Source organism: Hypanus sabinus, chromosome 1 (genome assembly GCF_030144855.1).
Source record: "Hypanus sabinus isolate sHypSab1 chromosome 1, sHypSab1.hap1, whole genome shotgun sequence".
Classification (NCBI taxonomy): domain Eukaryota; kingdom Metazoa; phylum Chordata; class Chondrichthyes; order Myliobatiformes; family Dasyatidae; genus Hypanus; species Hypanus sabinus.
In genome coordinates, this window is record NC_082706.1 from 11,735,529 (window position 1) to 11,762,227 (window position 26,699).

The 26,699-nt window shown below is 43.4% G+C and overlaps 1 protein-coding gene across 1 annotated transcript in view; it reads left to right on the forward strand.

Moving 5' to 3' along the window:
* Positions 1-238: 238 nt before the first annotated feature.
* LOC132391423 (hexokinase-2-like) overlaps positions 239-26,699 on the forward strand; it is a 99,383-nt gene continuing 72,922 nt past the window's right edge. The window contains exon 1 of the mRNA XM_059964606.1: positions 239-427. Coding sequence (XP_059820589.1) covers positions 365-427 — 63 coding nt within the window. The 5' untranslated portion in view covers positions 239-364. The remainder of the gene's footprint in view (positions 428-26,699) is intronic.

The following is a 26,699-nucleotide window of genomic DNA, read 5'->3' on the forward strand; positions in this document are numbered from 1 at the left end:
CTAGGGGGGCAGTGTGCCTTTAAAAGCGGCATCCTATACCGGCGGCGGCGGCGTTCGGACCGACCCTACCCTCCTCGAAGCCGAATAGGGAGGCGAGAAGCATTGGTGTCACAGGCACACCCACAGCATTCGGCCAATGGCAGCAGGGAGAGAAACAGGATGCGATGACGTGACGATAGAAGCCGGTTTCTACTGGGGAGAGGCTCTCCAATATCACGTTGTGAGCAGGAAGCTCGCGTACAGAAAACTCTCTCTGTCTCTTGGTGATCCTGTCTTGTCGCTGGCAATCTGCAGTGGAATCGAACGGTCTCGACAGGAGAGGGTTAGAACACACACAAATAAAAAACGCCACGTTACATCGAGGATGATAGCTGCTCATCTTTTAGCGCATTACTTCGTAGAACTGAAAGATGATCAAGTACAAAAGGTATGGCATTATTTTACTTGCGGGGTGAATCCTCTTATACTTTCTGTGTGGCATTGATAGGCTTTAAGAACATCGTTATGAAAAATTCCGCTCTCATCAGAACAAAGTTTCCACGTTTTACTCAGAATTCCGCTTACAAAAGTAATATGCTTGTCTGTAATGATGACGTGTTGTGCAATTTCTAGCAACTGGGGACGCCGTATCTGCTAAACTGTATTTGAATTCGCAATGGTGTGTGTGAAATCAGAGGAGGGGGGTTTTTTTGGCAATGGCGGTGATGGCCCTGGAAGTTTAAAAAAAAGTTTCTTTAAACTTTTAACACGTTTATCCAATGAGGCAAATATGCGGGTCCGGGAGGTTGCCACGATGTGGAACTGTTATCGAGCTGATTCATCGCCTGCTAGGAATGAATGAGTTGAATATTTGTGACCTTTCATTGTTCACTGCTTTTTGCTTGGCATGTGCTGAAATGTCTGTGAAACAGCAAAAAAAGAGATTATTTGAAACTTCCCAGGGCAAAGACTATCTTCTGAAGGACGACCCGTTCCTCTTCTACCGCTTAAGTAATTTTAACTTGATCCGATTTCCTTTAGCCACGGGTAACGTGTAAGTGTTATCAAGAAGCGTGAGCCTTCAGAATTCCCTCATCAGGAAGCAAGGTCGACCAAGGCTAGAGATCTCAAGTCTTCAGAACCTCTTCAAACAGTTTCGATCCGAAACTGCCATATATGCTGCCTGATCCGCGGAGTTCTGCATTTGCTGTGGAATTCCAGCTTCTGCGTTGTCTTGTTTTTCTGATCACTAGGATTCCTTCCTTTCTGTTTAGAGCTGTACCCCTCGCCTCTTTGTAACAGCTATATCCCCTCTGCCTTAAGCACGAGAAAGTCTGCAGATACTGGAAATCCAGAGCAACACACACACACACCGAAAATGCTGGAGGAACTCGGCAGGTCAGACAGCATCTCCTGGAAGTCCGAGCAAGACACGCTAAATGCTGGAGGAACTCAGCAGGTCACGCTCTTCTCGCTGCTGACATCATGTAGAAGGGGCAAAAGCCTCAGCGCTGGAACCACTAGGCTGAAAAACAGTTCCTACCCCTCAACCATCATGCTCTTGAATAGAAAGGGATAACTGCACTTAACTTGCCCCGTCATTGAAATGGTCTTACAACCAGTGATCTCGCTTTAAGGATTCTTTATCTCATCTCGTTATTTATTACTATTTATTTATATATGCATTCACACCGCATCTAGGTACAGCCGACGTTTCGGGTGAAATCCTTCGGCAGGACTGGACAAGAAGGGGGAAAGTTCCCTCGCTCTTGCTGTGCAGATGAAAGACCTCAGTTTAAGATGTTAGACAGCCCATTTCCCTCCGCAGATGCTGTGTGGCCCGTCGTCATCTTGCTTGCTGACCTTTTCTTGCCCACGCCGGTGTCACCAAACTCCCGAATACCCGCCTCGTTTTTGGGAAGTGTGGCCCGGTCTCTGTGGAAAGGTATTCTGTCCCCTTCAAGCTCCTGACGCAGTAAGCTGCGTTCAGCTTCGGATGTAATATTACCAACTGTCCACAACCGCTTCTGCCTTATCCGCCTAGTACAAGTACATCGACCTCACCTATGTGCACGTCAACAGAGCAGCCATTAGCAGAAATTATTTTGGTGTGAAGAATAGATTAGATACCGATTAGGTCAATTATCAGTCGGATGCTAGATTTCCTGGTGTAATAAAGAGATCCAAGAACAGCGTACTGGTGTGAGTCATGCGCCAGGTCACTGTGGCCAGGGCATCTTTCGGTAAATCTGACAATTTGAGTGAATGACTGTACAAGGCGCCTCCTTTCCCGCTCCCCCGTGACTGGTATCGCTTGCTGTTCCCGGGAGACCAGCAGCGTTTTGAGCTTTAACTTAGCGCTTGCAAGTGTTCCTCCGTTCCGGTAAGGAGTCTTCTCTGGTACCCATGGGTGGGAAAGACATTATGTAGATGGGGCAAAAGCCCCAGGACTCGCACCACTAGGTTAAAGAACAGTTCCTACCCCTCAACCTTCAGGCTCTTGAATATACCCACTTGCCCCGTCATTGAAGTGTTCTCACAATCACTGATCTTTATCTCGTTATCTCATGTTCTAGTTATTTATTGCTATTTATTTATATTTGCATTTACACAGTTTGTTTGCCTTCTGCACTCTGATCTTTCGTTGATAAAGTTACTATTTGCTGAGTGCAGGAAAATGATCTTTGAGGTCTAATAGCAGGTATGGAAGAGCACGGGGTACTAAGTCAGTACGAACACTTTGCAAGGAGTCCCAGCTCCAGGGTAGGATCAGTTCCAGAGTGAAATACCCGGTCCTTGCAATTTTTTCAAGTACTTAACACCTCATTTGAAAGCTACTATTGACAGTATCGCTCTCCAACTGTGTAACTGTTCACGGGGTGCCCGCTGTTTCCTCCAACAGTCAGCTTAATTATTTACATGTCCAGCTGTATTGCCCTTTCACTGTGAAGGTAACACTATATTCTACACTCTGCTTCTCCTTCCATTACGTCGATAGCAAGATCTGACAGGATGAGACGCGCTATGTGACCGTAATAAGAGATACCAACGTATTTTCGAACCCTTCCAACGGTATCTAATTCCTTCATGCCTTAAATGTCTCGTCAGTTAGTATCATACAATTGAAACTGTATGAGAAGTTAATGAGCCTGCATACTGGTGTTTCCTCAGTACCTGATGTGTCTGACTTTTCATTTATAGCCATAGAAAAAGTACTTCACTGAATCAGGCCATTCGGCCCTTCTAGTCCGTGCCGAACCATTTAAACTACCTACTCCAATTGACCCGCACTGGGACCATAGCCCTCCACATATCCAAACTTATCCTAAACGTTGATATGGAGCTTGCATGCACTGCTTGTGCTGGCAGATTGTGCCACACTCTCACTACCCTCTGAGTGAAGAGGTTTCCTCTCATGTTCCCCTTAAACTTTTCACGTTTCACCCTTAACCCACCAGTTCTAGTTGATGTCCCACAGAACCTCAGTGGAAAAAGCCTGTCTATGCCTTGTAATTTTGCATACCTCTATCAAATCTCCTCTCAGTCTTCTACATCCCAAAGAATAAAGTCCTAACCTATTCAATCGATGCTTATAACCCAGGTTCACCAGTACTGGCAACATCCTTGTAAATTTTCTCTGTACTCTTTCAACCTTATTTACATATTTCCCATAGGTAGGTGACCAAAACTGCACACAATACTCCAAATTTGGCCTCACAAACATCTTATACAACTTTAGTTTTAGTTAGACCCTAAGGGCTGGATGAGCAGTGTCACCCAGCAGCCCACCAGTTTAAACCAAACCTAATCACAGGACAATTTACAATGACCAATTAACCTACTAACTGGTACATCCTTGATCTGTGAGAGAAACCCCACATGGTCACATGGAGAACATACGAATTCCTTACAGACGGTGCCAGAATTGAACTCCAAACTCCCGACGCCCCAAGATGTAATAATGTGGCACAGGCTGCTACACCACTGTGGTGTCCTTGGCATTTTAAAACAGGCGGCTATGAAAATAGTTAATATCTTCCATGATTATCTAGATTCTGGTATACTTCCTGCAGTTTGGAGAACAGCAAATGTGACAGGTCTTTTCCCTCTTAAAATGGGGAATTTTCTCCTTTCTTAAAATGGGGAATTCCTGATTTGTTGGATCAACGTTAGGAATGGAAAATACGTTGAATTCAATTATAGAGGATGCAGTACCATGATTCACATTCAGATTTACTTATCACATGTACATTGAAGCATACAATGTAATGTGTCCTTTGCATTAACAACCAGCTCATCTAGGAATGCGCTGAAGACACACCATACATATGGTAGTGTAGAGGTTTATCTTAAGCCCATCACCTCTGCTGGGGCATAGGCTGTGGACAGTAGCTCCTCACAGACTTCTGGCCTGAGCCAGTAATTCACATTGTCTTTGTCGTCGTCGTTGTCTGAACCCTTAGTGCCCAGGTGGTGCATAGGACCTCCACAAGGGTCTTCCATACATTGTCTCCAGTGGTAGCCCATCTTCTTGGTGTGTCCAGGGATGAGGTCTCTGGAGCTTCTGTGACATTTCTGTAGTTCTAGGTTTTTACAGGGTCTGGTTGCCAGCCCTATACCCAGCCCTCCTCCTTTTGTAACCAGGTTTGGGACTATCCATGGTGGTGTAAGCGTAGAGGTTGGTATAACGCTATTACACCGCCAGCAGCCCAGGTTCAATTCCCCCCACTGCCTGTAACGGAGCTTGTATGTTCTTCCAGTGACCTTGAGGGTTTCCTCCGGGTGCTCCAGTTTCCACCCACATTACAAAAACGTATGGGTTGGTAGGTTAACTGGTCACATGGGTGAAATTGGTTGGTGCAAGCCTGTTGGGCCAGAAGGGCCCATTACTGCGCTATATTACTAAAATAAATTGAAGTAAAATTAAAACTTGGTGCCAAAATGGCATGCCCGCAATGCGTGGCAGAACGATGCAGAACACAAAAAGTCACAAAGCAACAACAGCAAATCAAGCCCTATTCCTCCCTCCCACCCACGCACACACAGACTACCCTCCAACTCCAGGACACTCCTCCAATATCCAGGCTTCGGCCACTGGGTTTTGACTTCTGGGCTTCTGATTGGCTTTCATGCTTTGTTCATTAGTATTGAAGAGACCTAGAAAATAATACAAGTGAGTAGAGTCAACAAAGATTAGTGAATGGGACATCAAATTTGACTAATTATTGGGGTTCTTTGAGGATGTAACTATGAGAATTGATTGGGGCAGAATGGTATATGGTGCATTTCGAGATTTAGAAGGTTTTCTACACCATTCTGCACAGTTTGAGAGAGTCATAGAAAAATACAGCACAGAAACAGAACCTTTGACCCATCAAACCATTTAAATTGCCTACTCCCATCGACCTGCATCCAAATTATAACCCTCCATCCCCTTCCCATCCATGTACCTATCCAAACTTCTCTTCAATGTTGAAATTGAGCTCACATGAACCACTTGCACTGGCAGCTCACTCCACACTCTCACCACCCTCTAAGTGAAGAAGATACCCCTCATATTCCCTTGAACATTTTACCCTTTCACCCTTAACCCATGACCACTAGTAGTAGTCCCATCCAACCTCAATGGAAAAAGCCTGCTTGCATTTACCTTATCTAAACCCCTCATAATTTTGTATACCTCTATCAAATCTCCCCTCAAACTTCTACATTCCAAGGAATTAAGCCCTGACCTATTCAACCTTTCCTTATAATTCAACATCCTTGTAAAATTCCTCTGTACTCTTTCAACTCTATTTACATCTTTCCTGTAGGTAGGTGACCAAAACTACACACAATACTCCAAGTTAGGCCTCACCATTAGCTTATACAACTTCAACATAAAGTTCCATCTCCAGTACTCAGTACTTTGATTTATGAAGGTCAAAAACTTTCTTTGCGACCCTGTATTATCAGATCCCTCTGTTCTACTGCACTCCACAGTGCCCCACCACTTACTGTTTAAGACCTGCCCTGGTTGGTCCCACTGAAGTGCAACACCTTGCATTTGTCTGCATCAAATTCCATCTGCCATATCTCCAGCTGGTCCAGACCTCACCACAAGCTCTGTAGGTGGGTGATCAAACAGATGAATAAGGTTAGGACACGTGGAACTGGAGTAATATACCAGCGTGGATCAGGGCTTGGTAAACTAATAGCAAATAAAAAGTAGGAATATACAGGGCCTTCTCCATTTTGCAGGTTGGTTCAGTACCACAGAAATCAGTGCTTGTAAGCAGATATTGATTTAGGTCAATGATTTTTGCAGAGTGTCCCAAACGTAACATGTTTGTTGATGACACAAGACTAAGAGGGAATGTGAGTAGTGATTTAGATTTGTGGAGGAGGTCTGGACAAGCTGTGTGAGAGGAAGATAATATGGCAGATGCATTACAATGTGGGAAAAGTGTGAAGTTATCAACTGGTTGAAAAAAAAACGAATTGTTGAGTATTTTCAATACTTGGCAACACATGAAATGCTGGAGGGACTCAAATGGCCATTTAAACAGTTGATGTTTCAGGCTGAGACCCTTCATTAGGACTGGGAAAAAAGAGAAGTCGAGTGAGAAGGTGAGGGGAGTGGAGGAAGAAGTACAAGGTGGTAGGCGATGAGTGAAACTGGGAGAGGGGGAGGGGGTGAAGCGACAAACTGGGAAGTTGATTGGTGAAAGAGATAAAGGGCTGGAGAAGGGAGAATCTGATAGGAGAGGACAGAGACCATGGAAGAAAGGGAAGGGGAAGAGCACCAGAGGGAGGTGATGGGCAGGTAATGAGGTTAGAGAGGAAACAGGAATGGGGAATGGTGAAGGAAAGGAGGTGGGGGCAATTACTAGAAGTTTGAGAAATAAATGTTTACTCTTCGACTGTTTACTCTTCACCATGGATGCTGCCTGGCCTGCTGATCTCATGCAGCATTTTTTGTGTGTTTTGCTTTGGATTTCCAGCATCTGCATCTGCTGTTTGTGATTTTCAATACTTGATTGGAGAAAGACCTGTTTTTCCCACTTTTTGTTTCCAGAGTGCCAACCAGTATCTTACATGCAATCTCATGTACTTTAAGTCAGTACATTGAGTGGGATCTTATTAAAAGATTTGTTGTTATAAATTCTGTGCTTTTCAATCATTATTTTTTGCCATTTTGTACGATCTGTTCTTTTTCTGCATGTTGGGGGTTTACTGCTTTTCCTTGAATGGGCTCCATGGTTTTCTTTGTTTTGTGGCTGCCCGTGGAGAAGGCGAATCTCAGGGTTGTATGCCGCATACATACTTTGATAATATATGTACTTTGAATCTTTGACCTCTGAAAGTCCAAGTACATCACATCCACTAGTTCACCATCTATGCTGCAGGTTACATCTCCACAAATTTCCAGTGCAATCCTTGGGCTTAATTTTCCTTTAATAAATCCATGTTGGTGTTGTCCAACCTGTCTTATTTTATCACTGTTGTGCTTTTGTGTGTTTTATAATAGAGTCCAGTTTTTCCTCATTGTGGATTTGCTACTAACAAGACAATAGTTCCCTATCTTCTCTCCTCTTCCTCCTGCTCTAGAGGCTGTATAGCAACAATTGGTATTCCGACCACCTAGACATTCATCTCCCCACCCCTCAACCCTGATGCATGGTGGACTACCACAAAGTACAGCGTAGTTGCAAAGCCAGGCTTCACAAAACACAGCCTCTGCCACCAAGTTACATAGCTTACTGATCTGAAAACTCCTTCATTAACATTGGCTTGAAAATCCCTTGCAACATGACTTCGAGATGACCTTAATCACTAGAGCCTTCTCGGTGGTGATTAGGAACAGACCAGAATATAAAAGCAAGGATGTAATGCTGAGGCCTCATGGAATATTGCAAGCAGTTTTGGGCCCTTTATTTAAGAAAGGATGTGCTGACACTGGAGAGGGTTCAGAGGAGGCTCACAAAAATGATTCTGGAAATGAAAGGGTTATCATATGATCAGTGATTGAAGGCTCGGGTCCTGTACTCATTGGAATTTAGAAGAATGAGGGGAGATGTTGTTGAAACCTAGCAAATCTTGAAAGGCCTAGATAGAGTGAATATGAAGAGGATGTTTACTTTGTGGCTGAGTCCAGGACCAGAGAGCACAGCCTCAAAATAGAGGGACGTCCATTTAGAACAGAGGTGGAGAGGAACTTCTTCAGCCAGAGGGTGGTGAATCTTTGGAATTCATTTGCACAGGCAGCTGTGGCAGGCAGGTTACCGGGTGCAGTTACGGCAGGGGTTGGTAGGTTCTCGATTAGCCGGGGCATTTAAGGCTATGGGGAGAAGGCAGCAGAGTGGGATTGAGAGGGGAAAAGATCAGCCATGATGAACAAGTGAAGCAACCTTTATGGGCCTAATGCTGCTCCTATGTCTTATGGTATTACCGTCTAAAATACTAGCCTGGACAGTGACGAGAAGTCTGTATATTATGTAGATTAGTGTGATTGCAGTTTCCAGATCCTGATACATTATATTACTGTGCTCATTGAGCACATCTGCATGAAACGCTGCCGTAGGCAAGCAGCATCTATCATCAGAGATCCCCACCACCCAGGCTATGCTTTCTTCTTTTATACTGTCATCAGGTAGAAGGTACAGGAGCCTCAAGACTCACACCACCAGGATCAAGAGCAGTTACCACCCTTCAACCTTCAGGCTCTTGAACTGAAGGAAGTAACTACACTCACTTGCCCCATCATTGAAATGTTTCTAGAACTAATGATCTCATGTTCTCGCTATTTATTGCTATTTCTTTGTATTTGCATTTTCACAGTTTGTTGTCTTCTGCACTCTGGTTGAACTTTCATTGACCTAGTTACTATTCTAAAATGACATGTATGTACTCTGCTAATAAACTTACTTTGAACTTTAATGACCCCGGAAAAGTTGCTTACTGCTCACCATACTAGTGCCCAACTAAAAACGCTCTCCCCAGGTAATTATACAGGCTCTCCTGGGTAATGATCAGGTCCCATTTTTATAGGCGCTCGTATGTTAATTTTACCTGTATATTGGACAATAACATGATATGGCAAGCTGATCGCCACAGTATTGTAATAAATGGCATTAAAGGTACATAAGGCTTGAGACAGATCAAATGTTGGAAGTGGAGAGAGAAGAAAAGCTCATTCTGCTGTGCAGAAGCAAGAATCTTTTGCCCACTGATTGTTGGTCAGGCTTTATGAGTAGCTTTTCATTGCTTCTATCCTTTTGTATTCCCTTGTTCTACTGTGAAAGCCTGCAAGAGAAGAATAGTATATGGTGATGGACATATAATTCGATAATAAATCAAGTTTAATTGCCTTTTGACCATACATGGATACAACGAAATGAAACAGCATTCCTTTGCGGCCGAGGTGCAATCCATACGCAGCACATTCAAAGTAGTGAGCAAAAAAAAACCCCAGACATATATAGTCCGAGATCCTGAGCAACACGTCCCACAAATTGATGGTAGAGTTCTTGGCGACCCTGCTTGAAATTCCATCGATCAGACACTGGAGTAATATTGTGGGCTCCACAATGTGATGAACTGCAGCTGAGGCTGTGGGTCTGCTCCAGCTGCTCCTGGCTTCATGTCTGTGGATTCACTTTCGTTCTAGATGCTGTTTGCATGATTTTTTATTTTTCCCTCTCTGCACACTGGGTGTTTGACGGTTTTCTTATTTTATGGGTTCTTTTGGATTTCTTTCTTTTGTTAGGACATAAATCTCAAGGTTGGATAATGTATACATGCTTTGACAATAAGTGTACTTTAAATATATTCCCTGTTTGTTTACATAATTCAGTATAGGTTGGATGTAAAAGTACGTGAATGGCATACGTCATCACGCCTCCGCGTCTTATGTGCGCGCTTCGCTTAAGAAATGAGAAAAAAACAAAACAAAGTAGGTGAATATTCCAGCTCTTGTGCTTTTCTTTTGATTAGTTTCTGAAGTTTGGAGTGTATCCCTTTCCTGAGATTTCACTCCAAACACCTTTCATCAGGACTGTCACAGTGCCTGCTGGGTGAACATCCAGTTGGCAATGGATCAAGAGGTGTGATCCATAGACCAATGCTGCTGGAACACAAGCCAAAGCCTGATAAACCCTGGCTGTGTTGCCTGGGTGAGCGTGTCTGATGTTGAAAGACCCTGAAACACCCAATGACCCCAGGTTACATAACTGATGGTGTGGCCCAGCACATCCTATTATGTATCTTTGCATCAAAGTCTCTGTTTGGAATTGAATGTTTCTATTCATTTCCACTGCAGTGCCAACATGAAAACTTTGTCACTTTATCATTTCCTGTCAGAGTCACCTTTTGTGCAGATTCTCCTGCACCTAGATATATTCAGTGCAATTAGTTTATGTACATAATATATTGGTAGCAGGATGGAGGTATGTCTCTCCCAAAGGAGGTGTAAGCTGTTCCTTCCCTGCTAGCCTGCAGGTCACCCCTTGTGCAAGATGTAGCACCTGCTTAGCACCCGATCAGGGTCACATGAAGTCATGGGAGCAGGTGGTGGATGGTTGCACGAGCAGCTGGTGCACATCACAAGTCCTGGTTATGTGACCACTGACGCCAGGCAGACAATCTCTGAAGAGTATTAATAATGGCTGGGGTCACCCGTCTTGTAAAGACACTGCCCAGAAGGAGGCAATGGCAAATCACTTGGGTAGAAAAATTTGCAAGGAAAGATCATGGTCATGAGAAGTCATATGAGATGTCATATGACCCGGTGCATAATGATGATGACAGCATTTAAGCTGGTCCTACATATTTACTGCCACACTCAAATAGTTAGTTGTACTTTGTGTTTTATAGAATCATTATGTTTTGTGTATATTTATTGTATTTTTTATACTTACTGTGTTTTTATGCTGTTTCTGATCCAGAGTAAAAACATTTTGTTCCTCTTTATATCCATGTACTGAAGAATGACAATAAGTAATCTTGAATCTGAAAAAGATGTTGTATAGAAGTGTAAAAAAAAGGTACCAGGCTGTCTTGGAATATTCAGGAATTTTGGGTTAATCTTGCAGAAGGTAACCAGGAAAATGGTAAATAGACTATCTATTTTTTTTCAACACTTGGGGATGGAAGAGACAGCAGCAGAAAATAATGGGCAGAGAGGTTGGGGACAGGATGTCATGAAATCAGTACAAAATCCAATCAGAGTCAGCAGCCCTACTTCAAACTGCTGAGTTGTATACATCATGTTAAACAGCACAGTGCCTGCTGGACCTGTGTACGTTCACAACCTAATCTCAAACACATGAGATTCTGCACATGCTGGAAATCCAGGGCAATGCCCACAAAATGCGGGAGAAACTCAGCAGGTCCCGATGAAGGGTCTCGGCTCAAAATGTTGGCTCTTTATTCCCCTCCATCAATGTTGCCCGTGCAGATGAGTTCCTCTGACATTTTGCGTGTGTAGCTCACAATCTAATCTGTTGCTTTAGCTGCAAGCAGGCTAGAGCTGGATTTATGGAATTATAGAGAGGTACAGGAAAGAAATTTCAACAGCATTTTAGCAATCTTGTACATACATTGGTTGATTACGCATTCTTCATTTCAATAATTCATTATGGGTTATAGTAAGTATAGACAATAGACAATAGGTGCAGAAGTAGACCATTCGGCCCCTCGAGTCTGCACCGCCATTCTGAGATCATGGCTGATCATTCACTATCAATACCCAGACCCTGCCTTGTCCCCATATCCCTTGATTCCCCTATCCATCAGATATCTATCTAGCTCCTTCTTGAAAGCATCCAGAGAATTGGCCTCCACCGTCTTAATTAAGTGAATTGCGACAAGTGAAACACGCACGTATCACATGGTAGCGTCATCACGTTACCATGTGAAACATGCGTGTTTCGCTTAAAGTAAAAGATCAAGTTAGACTTTCATTTCTGGACTTCCGTGTCTTCCTTTGAATTGGCTTAATGTTTTGAAGGTACAGACCATTGCAGATGCAGGCTATTCGGTCCATTAAGTCAGCGCTGATCATCAAGGACTCATTTACACTAATCCTATGTTAATCTCATTATATTCTCCTCACAGTTTCAAAGTTCAAAGTACATTTATTATCAAAGTATGAAAACATCATACAACCTTGAGATTCCTGTCCTTACAGGCAGCCACAAAACCAAGGATCAAAAGAACCCATTAAAAAAGACCAACAAGCTTCCAAAGTTCAGAGAGAGAGAGAGAAAACAAGTCATTCAAGCAATAAAAGTAAGCAACTATCAGTTAGAACAAAAGTGAGCCCTCAAACATAAAGGCTGGAGCAAGCCCAGAGATCAGCCTCAGTTCTATTTCTTTCTTTCTTTCTCTGTCTCTCTTTCTGTGCCTCTGTCCTTCTTTCTCCCTTAAGATCTTCTTTAAACTTGCTCCCGCCACCCCCCCCCCCCGACAGCTGACTCAGCTTTTGGTCACCCATTCCAGCATTTGCTTTTATAGTCCGATGTCAAGTTTTATTTGGTAAGACAGTTGTGAAATCCCTCGGGGGTGTGCTGCTTTATTACAGATGCTGTATCAACACAGGCTGCTTCATCGGGAAGGTTGAAAGAAGAGCCACTTCTTTAGAGAAAGGTGTTTTTATTTTCTTGCCTCTCATCAGCAGAGTCAAAATGTCACGTGCAGATCTCTGACCAGATGCTAAGCCTCGTTCTCTTCTGCTCATGATTACAGACCTATTTTCACTTATCATGGCTGCTGATCCAATCTTACTAAACTAATGCTGAACTGCAAACCACCTGACTCAGATTTAAATTTCTTTATCATACGTACATTGAAACACATGTTTCCGTTAGCAACTAACACACCTGAGGATGTGCTGGGGGCAGCCCACAAGTGATGCCACACATTCCGATGCCAGCGTAGTATACCCACTGTGTTCAGCAGAACAACACAAGCAACACCAATAACTATAGCAAACAAGCCCTTTCTTACTCTCCCAGCTGCCTACTCTAACACACAGACAGATCTCCAACCCCAGGACAAGCCACCTCCAGGCTTCCATTCCTTGGTCCGGGACTCTCAGTCTTCAGGCTTCCAACTTCAGACTTTGCCGACCTCTGGGTATTGACCCTAGAACTTGCTGATCATGGATTTGACCTTCAGGCCTAGACCCATGATTCACCACTCACAAGTTTGACCAGTGGCCTTGACTTCCAGAACTCCACAAACTTCTGACTCTGGTGACCTGGGGAGACTGACCAGCTCTCATGACTTCTTCAGGCCTCTATCTGTGGGCTCACCAACTTTGATCTTTGAGCTTCAGACTTTTACCTTTGTAACTGTCAAACTGTGGACCTCGACCTTCTGCTTTGCTGACATATGGGTGTCAATTCCAGGACTCACTGTTCATGGGTTTGACCTTGAGGCCTCGACCCTAGGACTTGTCGACCATGGGTTTGAATGCCAGGCGTTGACTTGAGGACTTTGCATTGACCTTTGACCCTGTGACCTGTGGGGGGGGGGGTTCTTCACCAGACCTCATGAACCCCCGGGACTCACTGAGTTGAAGATCACTTGCCGACCTGACCTCCATGAAGGCAGACATTCAACTGTGAAATGCTCTGAGATGGACTCTGAACACCAGCTCACGCTCAGACTCTGTTTAACATCCCGAACTCTAACTCCCCCTCATCCCTGTCCCTAAACCCTAACCTTCCCATATTGTCTCCGAAACTGTCCCTCAGAAGTTATCTTTGTATGAATGTATTATTGAATGAGGTAAGAAATCCAGCACAAAGATACATATTAATTACAAAGGGGGCGGTTGATCTTGGAAACAATGACAGGTACTGTCTCGGATTTAGATTAACGTTATTGTGTAGCCACACTGAAGAGTGGTTTGTCAGTGAATTGTGGAATTTCAGATGACATGGTGTATGTTGCCAGTAATGACCTACACCAGCCCTTTGCTTGCTTTGGTAGAAGGCAGACTTACAAACTCGCATCTTCTGTGAGATGATGATGTGGCTCTTGTTACACAATGTCGTTGGGAAGCCTTACCTGTAAGGACTGGACTGTAGGGCAGACATTCATCTCAGTTTGAATCAAGTTATGCCCTTGGTGTGGTTCAGTGGAGCTGGAGATGATTAAGGAGGCTCAAAGCAGTCCTGAAATATGCTGGAACATCGTAAAGGCATCACTTGAGTCACTTCTGACCCGGTTAGTACAGACACTGCACACGAGTTACGCATTGCAACAGAACTACTAGTTTTCAACAACCTTATCATTCCAATTCTTCTTAAAAATTGAACGTATTGCCAGCTCCAGTCTACCTGCCATCGAGGACAGGTGCCAGAAAAGGGCCAGTAATATCATGAAGGATCCCACCCACCCTCTTCATGGATTGTGTAACCCACACCCATCTGGAAGGCGGCTACATAGTGTCCACACCAGGACCACCAGAGACAAAACCAGTTACTTTCCCCAAGCAGTAAGGCTGATCAACTCCTCCACCCACTAACCCACCCCTCCACACCCCCAACCACCACCACTTCGTCATCTCTTATCAGTCACCTTACCTACAGACACCCCTGTGCCTAGCGTCACTTTGTGGACATATATAGATGTGTAATAAGCTATCTTATGTATTTATATTTATTGTGTTTTTAAATTATTATGTTCTTTATCTTATTGTGTATTTTTTGTGCTGCATTGGATCCAGAGTAACAATTATTTTGTTCTCCTTTACCCTTGTGTACAGGAAATGACATTAAACAGTCTTGAATCTTATCAATAGTCCCATCTGAATAGGAGTTAAAAATTTTAATGGGTATTTAATTAATTTAAATTGCATGCTGTTGTCAATATCTTTCAATCAGCAGAATTATACATTGTGGAGCATCCTCCATTAGGATTCAGTGCAAGTTCTGACCCTCAACCAAAGGTCAAAGTAAATTTATTATCAAGTTACGTACATGTTGCCAAATACTACCTTGAGATTTATTTTCTTGCAGGCATTTACAGGAAAAAAAAACAAGAAATACTGTAGAATTTCATGAAAGATTAGACATAAACTAAGACTTACAAACAACCAATGTGCAAAAGAAGACAAACTGTGCAATAATAATAACAGTGATCAGCTACCATACAGATCCAACTTTGGTAATGGTCTTCACATCCCACCCAGCACGCTCCACATGCAATAGATCATCACCCATCATTTCTACCACCTTCACCTTGAGGTTATCACAAGACATGGCAGGAAAGACACTCATTCATCTATCGGCAACCACCACTCTCCTTCTAATATCACCTTCCCATGTGGATTCTGGAAATGTAATATTCGTCCTTCTACCTGTTCCACTCCTAGGGTGTTAGAGTTACTATGCTAGCGTGGAAACATGCCCTTCAGCCCATTGCTATCGTGCCTAGTCCCACTGAGCCGTACTTGGACCACAGTTCTCCCCTCTTATCCCTGTACTTAAGATTCCCCTCATGCTCCCCTTAAACATTTCACCTCTCACCCTTTAACCTATGACCTCTAGTTCTCGTCTCACTGGAAGCCATGCAGCACTAGTTGTTCTTCATGACTTTGGCGAAACCAAATATGGATTGGATTGATTGATTTAAGGCCTCCAGTAAAAAGTCTAAAGTCGTGTTTATTGTCATATCTCAAGTCCAGTTATGCACAGGAGCAACGGAAAACTGACTTGCAGCAGCATCACACCTCCTTTCCGTCAGCAAGGGTAACGTTAAACTTTGGGTCACCTGCTATTTTAATTCACCGTCCCACTCTTACCACTTTAATCTCTTAACAATACAGACTAAATCCAACAAGGAATAGGATCTCATCTGCTGACATGACAACCTCAGGACTCAACATGTGATTGTAGGGAAACAGCCTTTCCAGTCTGTTTCTTCTCCAGCTCAGAGTTTTTCTCTCTCCACCGACGCTGCCTGACCTACTTAGTATTTTTGGCAAGGTCTTTTATTTCGAATTTCCAGCAGCTACTGTGTTTTGCATCTCATATTTCCAGCATGATTCTCTCTCTTCTCCTTCCTCTCCTGGATTTGCAACAATTCTAGGCATCAACACCTTTTGGTCAGTCTTAAAAAACAGAAAGGGAAAACGAATGTGTTAGGTCATGTTCTGTAGGTCAGACTGCAGGCATGGAAATAAAAACTGGGTTGGCAGCTCAGGTCAGTCCTAGACTAAAAGTTCCTGATGCACTCAATTTCATTTCTAAAAGGGTTTATCTAACAAATTTAATATTAAACACACAGCACATATTTTCCTGGCATGAATATAGTGATAAGTCACTTATAAGTCAATAGCATCATAACATTTTAAGTAACGTTTGGGTATTAAACACACAGCGCATATTTTCCTCGTATGAACATCATTGCAACACACCAATATCGCTGAATCAGTGGGAGCCCTGGGCTTGTTTCCCTGCAACAAGATGGTCCCATCGAGGGGTGATGGGAGACAGCGATACTCGCAGGGAGTTCCTTATGTCCGGTCTATTCCGCAATTTAGTTTTCATTGCATTCATTGCAGAAAAGCCCGCTTTGCAGAGATATGATGTTGGAAATGGAAGCAATGTTTTCAGTGCCTTCATAGCTATCTCAGGATATTCAGCCTTGTCTTTGATCCAGAATGCCGGCAGAGAAGTTATGAAAAACATACTTTTCAGCCCACCGTCATTTGCAAGCTCGAGGAGTTGATCTTCCTCCTGCGCTGACATGGATGATTCACCGGGGGCATTCACAAATGGGTCACGGACCCATTCCTTTGCACGTCTTGGGTCATTAGCGGTTGGGAAGTAACGCTCGAATTCTGTCGACAGTGAAGCTAGGTGATCGCGCACCAGCTGTGAAAAGGACGGTGCAGCCTCAGTCTCTCCCAAAATCCCAGCTAATGTTGGGAACATGTCAAATATGCCCCTGTCCACTCGCTGTCCCCACAGGTCCAGTTTGGCTTTGAAAGCAGACACTTTATCTGCCAATTTGAAGACAGTTGTCATTCTCCCCTGAAGTGACAAATTGAGTTCATTGAGCAGGTTGAAGATGCGAGTTTTGCTATCCACTCCTCGTCACTGAAGTGTGCTGCTAGTGGTGACTTTTTTCCTAAAAGAAATCTCTGTAGTGGCTCTCTTAACTCAAAAACCCTGGCCAGGACTTTCCCCCTTGATAGCCCCCTGACTTCAATGTGGAAGAGAAGGTGTTTGTACACTGCATCCATTTCCTCACAAAACTGCTCAAACAGACTTAAGTTTAGGGCTTTTGCTTTGATGTGGTAGATAACTTCAACAACATCACTCAATACGCTGTTAAGATCAGGTGACATTTACCATCACTATCACGTAGCACTTGCAGCAATCCTGAGAATGCCACCCTTGAGGTCCTGTATAGGAGTTTTTGAGTATATTTGTTGTCATACCAAATTTCTTCAAACACCTAATAAAGTATAGCTGCTGTCTTGCCTTCTTTATAACTACATCAATATGTTGGGACCAGGTTTGATCCTCAGAGATCTTGACACCCAGGAACTTGAAACTGTGGTTTGATGTTTAATATTCTGTGCGTTATTCGCTTGTTTTTTTGCCATCAGGTAGAAAGTACAGGAGCCTCAGGACTCGCACCACCAAGTTCAGGAACAGTTACTACTCCTCAAACATCAGGCTCTTGAACAAAAGAGGATAATTACACTCATCTGTGAGATATTCCCACAACCAATGATCTCACTTCAAGAACTCTTTATCTCATTACCTCACGTTCTTGTTATTTACTTATGTTTATTTATACAGTTTTTGCATTTGCACAGTTTGTTGTCCTCTGCACTCTGGTTGATCTTTCATTGAACCTGTTTTAGTTACTATTCTATAGATCTGCCCACAGGAAAGTGAATCTCAAGGTGATAGATATGAACTTTGATCATAAAATTTACTTTGAACTCTGATTCACACAATTTGTTCTTTTTCTTTGAACGGGTTCCATGGTGTTTCTTTGTTTCACGGCGGCCTGCTGGAAGATGAATCTCAGGGTTGTATACTACATACTGTACCTACTTAGATAATAAATGTAGTTTGAACTTTGAAGGATCTTCATCAAAGGCTTTAACAGTAATTTTTCTCCCTGCAGAAGCTGCCTGACCTGCTGAGTATTTCCAATGTGCTCTATTTTCATTTCTGTTTTCCAGTAAAATTTTCATCTCTCTTGGTCTCCACCATATCTTTCTCTTTTCTCTCCTTATCTGCAGTTTAAGGTTTCTAACATTTGTCAGTTCTTTTTGAACTAAAGCATTTGCTGTTTCCTTTCCCGCAGTTATTAACTGGCCTTGTGTGTTTTAGAAATCTAGCATCTGTAGCTTTGTTTTCCCTTTGAGCAGGATATCAATAAATGATCCCGGGAATGAAAGGGTTAACATATCTGGAGCTTTGGTGGCGTGAGGCCTGTGTTCGCAGGAACTTACAAGTATGAGAGATGGATCTATTGAATATTGAACAGCCTAGACAGAGTGGATGTGGGAAGGATGTTTCCCATAGTGGTGGAATCTAAGACCAAAATGGAGCAGGGGTTCCCAAACTGGTGTCCACTGACCCCTCAGTTAGTGTTAAGGTTCCATGGCATAATAAATGTTGGGAACCCCTGAAACAGAGGGGCATCCCTTTAGAACAGAGATGAGGAGGGGGGAGATCATTGCCAGAGATGGCTGTGGAGGTCAAATTATTGGATATTTAATGCAGAGGTTGGTAGGTAAGGATGCCAACAGTTATGTGGATATGGTAGGAGAATAGCATTGAGAGGGATAATAAATGAGCTATGATGGAATGGTGGAACAGACCCAATGGGCCAAATGGCCTAATTTGACTCCTATGTGTTAGGGACTGAATGACAACATTGTTTGCGATGCCCGCATGCTGATATTGATACCCTAAACTCAAGTACACCCCAACAGCATAATGCCAGGGTCTAACAGTCTGTATAAAATAAAGCTTAATTTTAGTGCATTAATATTAAAAAGAGAAGCCACACTAGTCTTTTTAAAGAACATAAGCTGAAATAGAATTATGGAGAGATAGATATAACACCGAAATGGATGCTTTGGCCAATTGAGTCCACATTGGCCATTGACAATAAACCTATATTAATCCCAATTTTTAATTCTCTCATTATTCTCTTCAACTCTCCACAGATTCTATCACTCACCTTCATATCAGGGCAATTTACAATGGCCAGTTAGCCTAGCAGCCCGAAATATGGCGCCTGGTCATCTCTGATCTTTAGCCGACAGTAATGAACTGTGATGTGCGGTGGGGTTGAAGCCTTTGCCTCTGCTTGTGTGTGGGGTGGGGGGGGGGCTTTGGGGTTCTAACATTTCTGTCATTCGTTACTGTTTTTTGTTTCTCTTTGTTTCATGGATGTCTGTGACGAGTAAGAATTTCAGATTGTACACTGTGTACATTCTCTGATATTAAATTGAACTATTGAACATGGCAGTCTGTGTTTCTGGGCATTTTCCCCTCCCCACCTAAAAGATGCCCCAAATGTCATGTGTCGGAGCGGATTTGATGCAGTTTCTTTTGAATTCTATAATCGTGAGCAGAGTGCCATGCTCAACAATAATGTCAGGAGCTGGAAACGTCATTACACATTCAAAGTAGGTTTATTATCAAAGTACGTATATGTCATATACTTTCTGAGATTCATTTTCAAAAGAGGCATTCACAGTGGAACAAAGAAATATAATAGAATCAATGAAAGACTGCACACAAACCAATCGCAAAAACTACACAAAGCGAGTCCTGAACAAGAGTGTCAGCCCGAAACATTGACTATCCGTCAGTTCCATGGATGCTGCCTGATCTGCCGAGTTCATCCAGCATCTTGTGGGTGTTGCTTCGGATTTCTAGTCTCTGCAGAATTTCTCATGTTTACACAGACTGACGGTTCCCAGCAAAGAAATTACTTTTATTAATCAGTCTACTTTAACACAATCACCGCCATGGTTATTCCTGGGAAATACAGTCTGGCACTGCCAGACATTCATGGTTAATTAAGCTTCTAATTAATGCATTCTGATTAAATGGACATTACCATTTCACACTTGAGCTCAGTTTGACAGTGAGGTGTTTTCAAAGTCTCATTATAATCATCCTGCCTCTATTCAGACATGATAACTTGGGACAGATTAACACTGGATTCCTTCTTTTGCCACCGCCCCTCACCGCAATTGGTTCATGTCTCACGACACGTACCCAGAGCAGACCACTCTCCTGCTCCGTCTTCCCTGAGGGGACATCCACAAATAGTTGTTCTAATTTTAACATTCGGACTCTGAATGCTTTCAGGATTTCCATTATGAATGTCAGAGGCAGGCTGCTCCACTGTAATCCTATGCTTTGCAGTGATGATATTTTAAAATAATCTAAGCTATAAAGGAAAGTTCTGGAGGTTTTAGTCAGGCTGGTTAACAGTTCTGTACTTCATCTTTGTAAATTTAAAAAGGTTAAGCCATCTCCCTGAAACTAATGAGCTGATTGTACTAGCTATCGGTTTCTGCTGAGGAGATTGATTTTTGCTTTGGGTCTGTGAAATATTCGGGTGATTCTCAGGACCGTTAGTAATGGTCTGCAGTTAATTGACTGCAGAAAAAGCAAGTGCACGGGGACTACAGTTTGAATTGGAGCAAACTTGCAGTCATCGGGCCATGGGAGCAATCATTCCTTTCTTTGTTATGTACCGTGTTGTATGACGTGGGCGATCATGTCTTTTCGTGACTATGATTGTTGTTGGCAAATTTTTTTGCAGAAGTGGTTTGTCATTGCCTTCTTCTGGGCAGTGTCCTTTTCAAGATGGGTGACCCCAGCCATTATCAACACTCTTCAGAAATTGTCTGCCTGGTGTCAGTGGTTGCATAACCAGGTTTTGTGAGATGTACCAGCCGCCCACATGACCATCCACCAGCTACTCCCATGGTTTCATGTGACTCTGATCAAGAGGGCTAAGCAGGGGCTTACACCTTGCCCAAGAGTGACCTACAGGCTAGTGGAGAGAAGGAGCACCTTACACCTCCTTTGGTAGTGACCTATCTGCACCGTGCCACCCTATGGGCTTAATAATGCATGGGAACAGGCCCTTCGGCCCTTCTCATCCATTCTGTGGGCTTTGGACCATGGCAGAATGAACAGTCTCTTCCTGCTGCTGGAGCAGCCTCATTGGTTGCACTATTCTGTCGACCGTAATGCCCAAGGGTGAGTTAGTTTGTGACTAACCAGCATAACTAGTCTGTCAGGAACCTCATTTAAAAACCAAGCAAATTTCGTACACAATGCTCCTTGTTAGAAATCTACAGTATCAATTTCAGCTGTTTTGAATGTTAAATACAACCAAGTGAATTTGATATTCTACACTTTGCTTTTCTCACCTTATGGACTTTAGGAGACTCGCTGTATTCACACCCCTCTTTATATCAGCGGCACAGCACCGGAAACTGTGAGCACGATGGGTGTGCGCGTCTTGAACAACCTCTCATTGTCCCAAAATCCAACCTATACATTCAGGAAAGCTCAGCATTACCTCTGCTTCCTGAGGAGAGCGGGACTGTGCACATCTTTACCCATGTCCTTCTGCGGATGCGCAGCAGGGAGCATCCTAACAAGCTGCGTCGTTGCGTGGTGTGGAAACTGTACTGCAGCCGATGGGAAGGCTCTCCAACGGGTAGTCAAAGCTAACCAACGCATCACCAGCACCAGTCTACCTCCCATCAAGGACCTAGGAAAAGGGCCAGTAACACCATGAAGGATCCCACCCATCCTGCTCATGGACTGTTTGTCCCTCTCCCATCAGGGAGGAGGCTATGAAGCATCCACACCAGGCTCAAAAATAATTACTTTCCTCAAGCAACAAGACTGATCAACATCTCCACCTACTAACCCACCCCTTTACACCCCGCCCTACCTCTACTTTATAAATTCCTGTCAGAATTACCTTATTTGCAGACACCCCCGTGCCTAGCGTCACTTTATGGACATACGATCAATCTATGGGCACGAGCTATTTAATATTTATTGTGTTTTTTTTAATCATTGTGCATCTTTTGCATTTTTGGGTGCTGCAGAGAAACAATTATTTTGTTCTCCTCCACACTTGTGAACTGGAAATGACATCAACCAATCCTGAATCTTGAACCTTTAATTTAGTTCAACGACATTACCCTTTATGCCGCATTGCTTAACTACTCAGCCCGTCAGTAGTTACTGAAACCATAAGAACAGAAGAACTAGGAACAGGGAGAGGCCATTTAGTCACCTGGACATTCATCATCCATCATGAGTCATCATTAGCATAAAATTCATGTTGTCAGTATTATCTATTTTCATTTATTGTCTTCTTCTGCACATTGCTTGTTTGCCAGTCTTTGTTTATCTGTAGCTTTTCATAAATTCTATTCCTGTAAATGCCTGCAAGAAAACGAGAGTCAGGGTAGTCTATGGTGAATGCACTCAGTGGCCACTTTACTAAGTATCTCCTGTATCTAATGAAGTGGTCTCTGAACGTATGTTCATGGTCTTCTGCTGCTGTAGCCCATTCATTTCAAGGTTCGATGTGTTGTGCATTCAGAAATGCTCTTCTGCACTGTTGTAACGTGTGGTTATTTGAGGTACTGACGCCTTCCTGTCAGCTTGAACCAGTCTGGCCATTCTCCTCTGACCGCTTTCTTAAAAAAGGCATTTTCTCCCGCACAACTACTGCTCACTGGATTTTTTTTTTGTTTTCTTTTGCAACATTTTCTGTGATCTTAGAGGCTGTTGTGAGTGAAAATCCCAGGAGATCAGCAGTGTCTGAGCTGCTCAAACAAAGCTGTCTGGCACCATTGATCGTTCCATGGTCAAAGTCACTCAGGTCACAGTTCGTGCCCATTCTGATGTTTGGTCTGAACAACTGAACCTCGTGACCATGTCTGCATGCTCTTATACATTGAGTTGCTGCCATGTGATTGGCTGAGTAGATATTTGCGTTAATGAGCTGGTATGTAGGTGCATATAATAAAGTAGCCATTGAGTGTATACATACTTTGACAATAAATTTCCTTTGATTTTGACTTTGACTTTAAGGTCACGGCTGATGTTCTGTTTCAAAACCCAACCTTCTCGCAGCAAGCCCAGGTTCCGTGTCTTATCTGACATCCAAAAACCTTTCACTCTCCATCTTGGATGAACTCAGCAACTCCACAATGCTTGGCAGAACAACACAGAGCACAAAAAAGACAAAACGCAGCAAGAAACAAAGCAACAAGTCCCTTTCTTCTCTCCCGCCCACACACAGGGACGGTCCTCCAACTCCAGGCAAGCCTCCCACCTTCTGCGGGCTTCCAGGCTTCAGTCGTTGGGCTTTGACTTCCAAACTCCTGATTGCCCTACGGGCGTCTATCTTCAGTATCGGTCTCTGGATGGGAACCCATAGTTGGAACTGATTTCACCGGCTGACTGGCCCTCATGCCTCCTCTTCGCATGATCGTGCACTGACCTGGGACAGCCCGACAACCTCAGATTTCCCTCGCCGCCTTGTCCATATCGCTAGCTTTTTGAGTGTAAAGCTGGAGATCTGGACTCCCGACGTTCTTCACCCGCACGTCCACATCACTGGCTTTTTGAGTGCGGAGCAGGGGTCTGGACCTCGGCACTCAAAAGGATGAATGCTTCTGGTCTGCATGGAGGTGAAGGGCTGAATGGCCTGCTTCCGTGTAGTATGACTTTATGACTCCATCTGTTTGCAGAAAATTCTCCTTACTTTGTAAGCAGTAATAATTGAGAATCTGTTCTTGTTGACTACATGGGTGAGGACAATGGAAGGCTGGCCATGTCAAGGTGTTGAATTTTTTTCAGCTATATTCAGTAATATGAATTACTTATAGAATGTATGTGTGCAATGTATCACGTATGTGCCCTCCCTCCCCTTACGTAGTCAGCCTTGAGCAACACTGCTCATGTAATTCTGCTGTAAAGACGGGAAGTATAACTGGTTGCTGAGAAATGTATGACTCAGACAGCGGAATCACTCACTTCCTCAGTACCATGGCTACTGAAAGGAAATTCAGGGGGATTCTGCGAATCAGTCATGTCAGCTGTGAAGTAGGAGGATTGACTGCATTCCGTGACTGTTAAATCATTGTTCCCTATTTAAATAGTCATAACTCTTACAATTATTTACTTATCATGAGACAGCCCCCTCTAAAGTTTAAAAAGGATTTATTATCTAAATATGTCACTATATATTACCCTAAGATTAATTTTCTTGCAGGCATTCACAGTAGAAATAGAATAGAATCAATGAAAAACTACACACCAATATTGACAAACAACCAACGTGCAAAAGAAGACAAGTTGCGCAAATACAAAAGACACCAAGTAATAATAAATAATAAGTGAATAAATAATACTGAGGACATGAGTTGTTGAGTCCTTGAAAATGAGTCTGTAGGTTGTGGAATCCGTTCAGTGTTGAGGTCAGTGAAGTTATCCACACTAGTTCAGGAGCCTGATGGTTGAAGGGTAAAAGCTGTTCTTGAACCCGGTGGTGTGGAACCTAACGCTCCTGTGCTTCCTTCCTGTTGGTAGAAGTGAGAATAGAGCATGGTCCGGATGGTGGGATTCTTGATATTAGATGCTGCTTTCTTGTGGTGGTGCTCCTTTGTAAATGTGTACGATGGTGATGAGGGCTTTTCCTGTGATGGACTGGTTTGTGCCCGCTGCTCTTGGCAGGCTTTCCCATTCTTGCTTTTTAGTGTTTCCAAACCAGGTCATCATGCCACTGTTCAGGATGATCTCCATTGTGTGCCTGTAGAAGTTTGTCAAAGATTTAGATTGCATGCCAAATCCGTGCAAACTTCTAAGGAAGTGGAGGCTCTGTCATGCCTTCCTCTGATGGATCAGCAATGATCCAACAGCAGAGCAGACTCGATGGGCCAAATGGCCTAATTCTGCTCCTATACTGAATGGTCTTATGAACTTATGGTTTTACATGGTAGCGTCAAGGAATTTAAAGTTACTGACCCTCTCCACCTCTGATCCCCTAATGAGGACTGGGTCATGGACCTCACATTTCTTCTGGGTTGTATCTCACATTTCTTTTGTAGGCTTTCCTCAGAAAGAGACAAATCCAAGTAGGTGTGGTGTCTGCCTTATGCACGCTGCAAGGAAAATTATTCCTCCAAGGAGCTGAAGCTTAAAGAAATTTGGTTTGTCACTGAACTCTCTGCCAAACTCTGCAGATGCACTGTTGAAAGTATCCTGATACTTTCATCATGGTCTGCAACGCAATAAGAATGCGCAGGTATACAAGAAGCTGCAGAGCATAGTGGACTCAGCTCAATACGCCATCCCTCCCACCATCTACATGTAACTGTCGCTTCAGTTAGAGGCTTAATATAGGGGGGTGATAGCCCCCGGCCTAGCCAAACTTAAGAAATCTTTTTTGGGTGGATGCTGAGTGATGTGTCCCCTGTTACAAATCAGTACCCGGAAATAACAAACAGTACACAATATGCGATTAAATGATTGAACTTTATAATTCTTACTTTCACTATATGGTTAGTAAAGAAACAATAAAAAAGAAAATGGGCCCATTCTCACGGAACAGTCTATTGCGCAATGTTGGAACTCACTGATAAGCCGATCGTCCACCATTGACCTCCTCCAATCGTCGCTGACCTTCGGACCCTCGCTCCAAGACCTCTCTGTCTGGCGGTCTACCAGCTCTCTCCATTCGTGTCTTCTCTCCTCATCTCTCCCTGGCAAAAGACGGTAAAAGTCTCTCTTCCAGACTCACAAGAAAGGACACCAACTCTCTCATTGGATTGCTCCAGCATTCCAGACCCCGCTATCACTAGCTATAACCCAAACATTGCTGCTACAGAGAAACCATTACATTAGCAGTGAAACCTTACAGCATGTTACATACATGAGTTGCTGCCTCAAGAAGGCAACATCTATCATCAGAAATCTCCACCATTGGGGCCATGCCATCTTCTCATAGCTACCATTGGAAAAGACATACACAAGACTGAGGAACAACACCTTTGGTTCAAGAATAGCTATTACTTGTTCTTGAGCACTCTGTTCTTGAGCTAGTTCCACAACCCTAAACATACCCTCAGTATAGCTGCACTATGACCACTTTGCAGTACAAAAGACTCTTTTGGTTATAATTCTGTTCTTTCTCATGTAACTTTGTATAATTTATCTTCTTTGTGAACATTGTGTCTCTGGTGGGCCTGTGGTGCCCCTGCAAGTAAATTTTTCTTTGCACTTGTGCGTACATGGACCTAACTTTGACTTTGCTTTCCAAGTCTGTATGGATTCTGCCCATCTAAAGGCACTTGGATGTGATCTTCTTTGTGTAGCAGCTCCAAGAAAGCCCCAGCCTTTATAAATGTCATTTCTTGATGGAGTCAAAGCTTTGGGCTCCACCTGCACACTCTGGAACACCCTCCTCAAATTTGACTGACCATAGAAATTTGACTCCACATGGCATACGAGCCTGATAGTAACCAACTGGTGTGCAACAGAGCCAATCTTGATGAACATTGGAGTCAAGAGTCCCAATCTATTTTTCCATCTTTAATCAGATTCACTTTATTGCCAGAATGTGAAACAGACCAGAACTGATTGTGGCTCGTTGTCGAGCATAAAACATGGAAAAATATCATAAAGACAATAAGG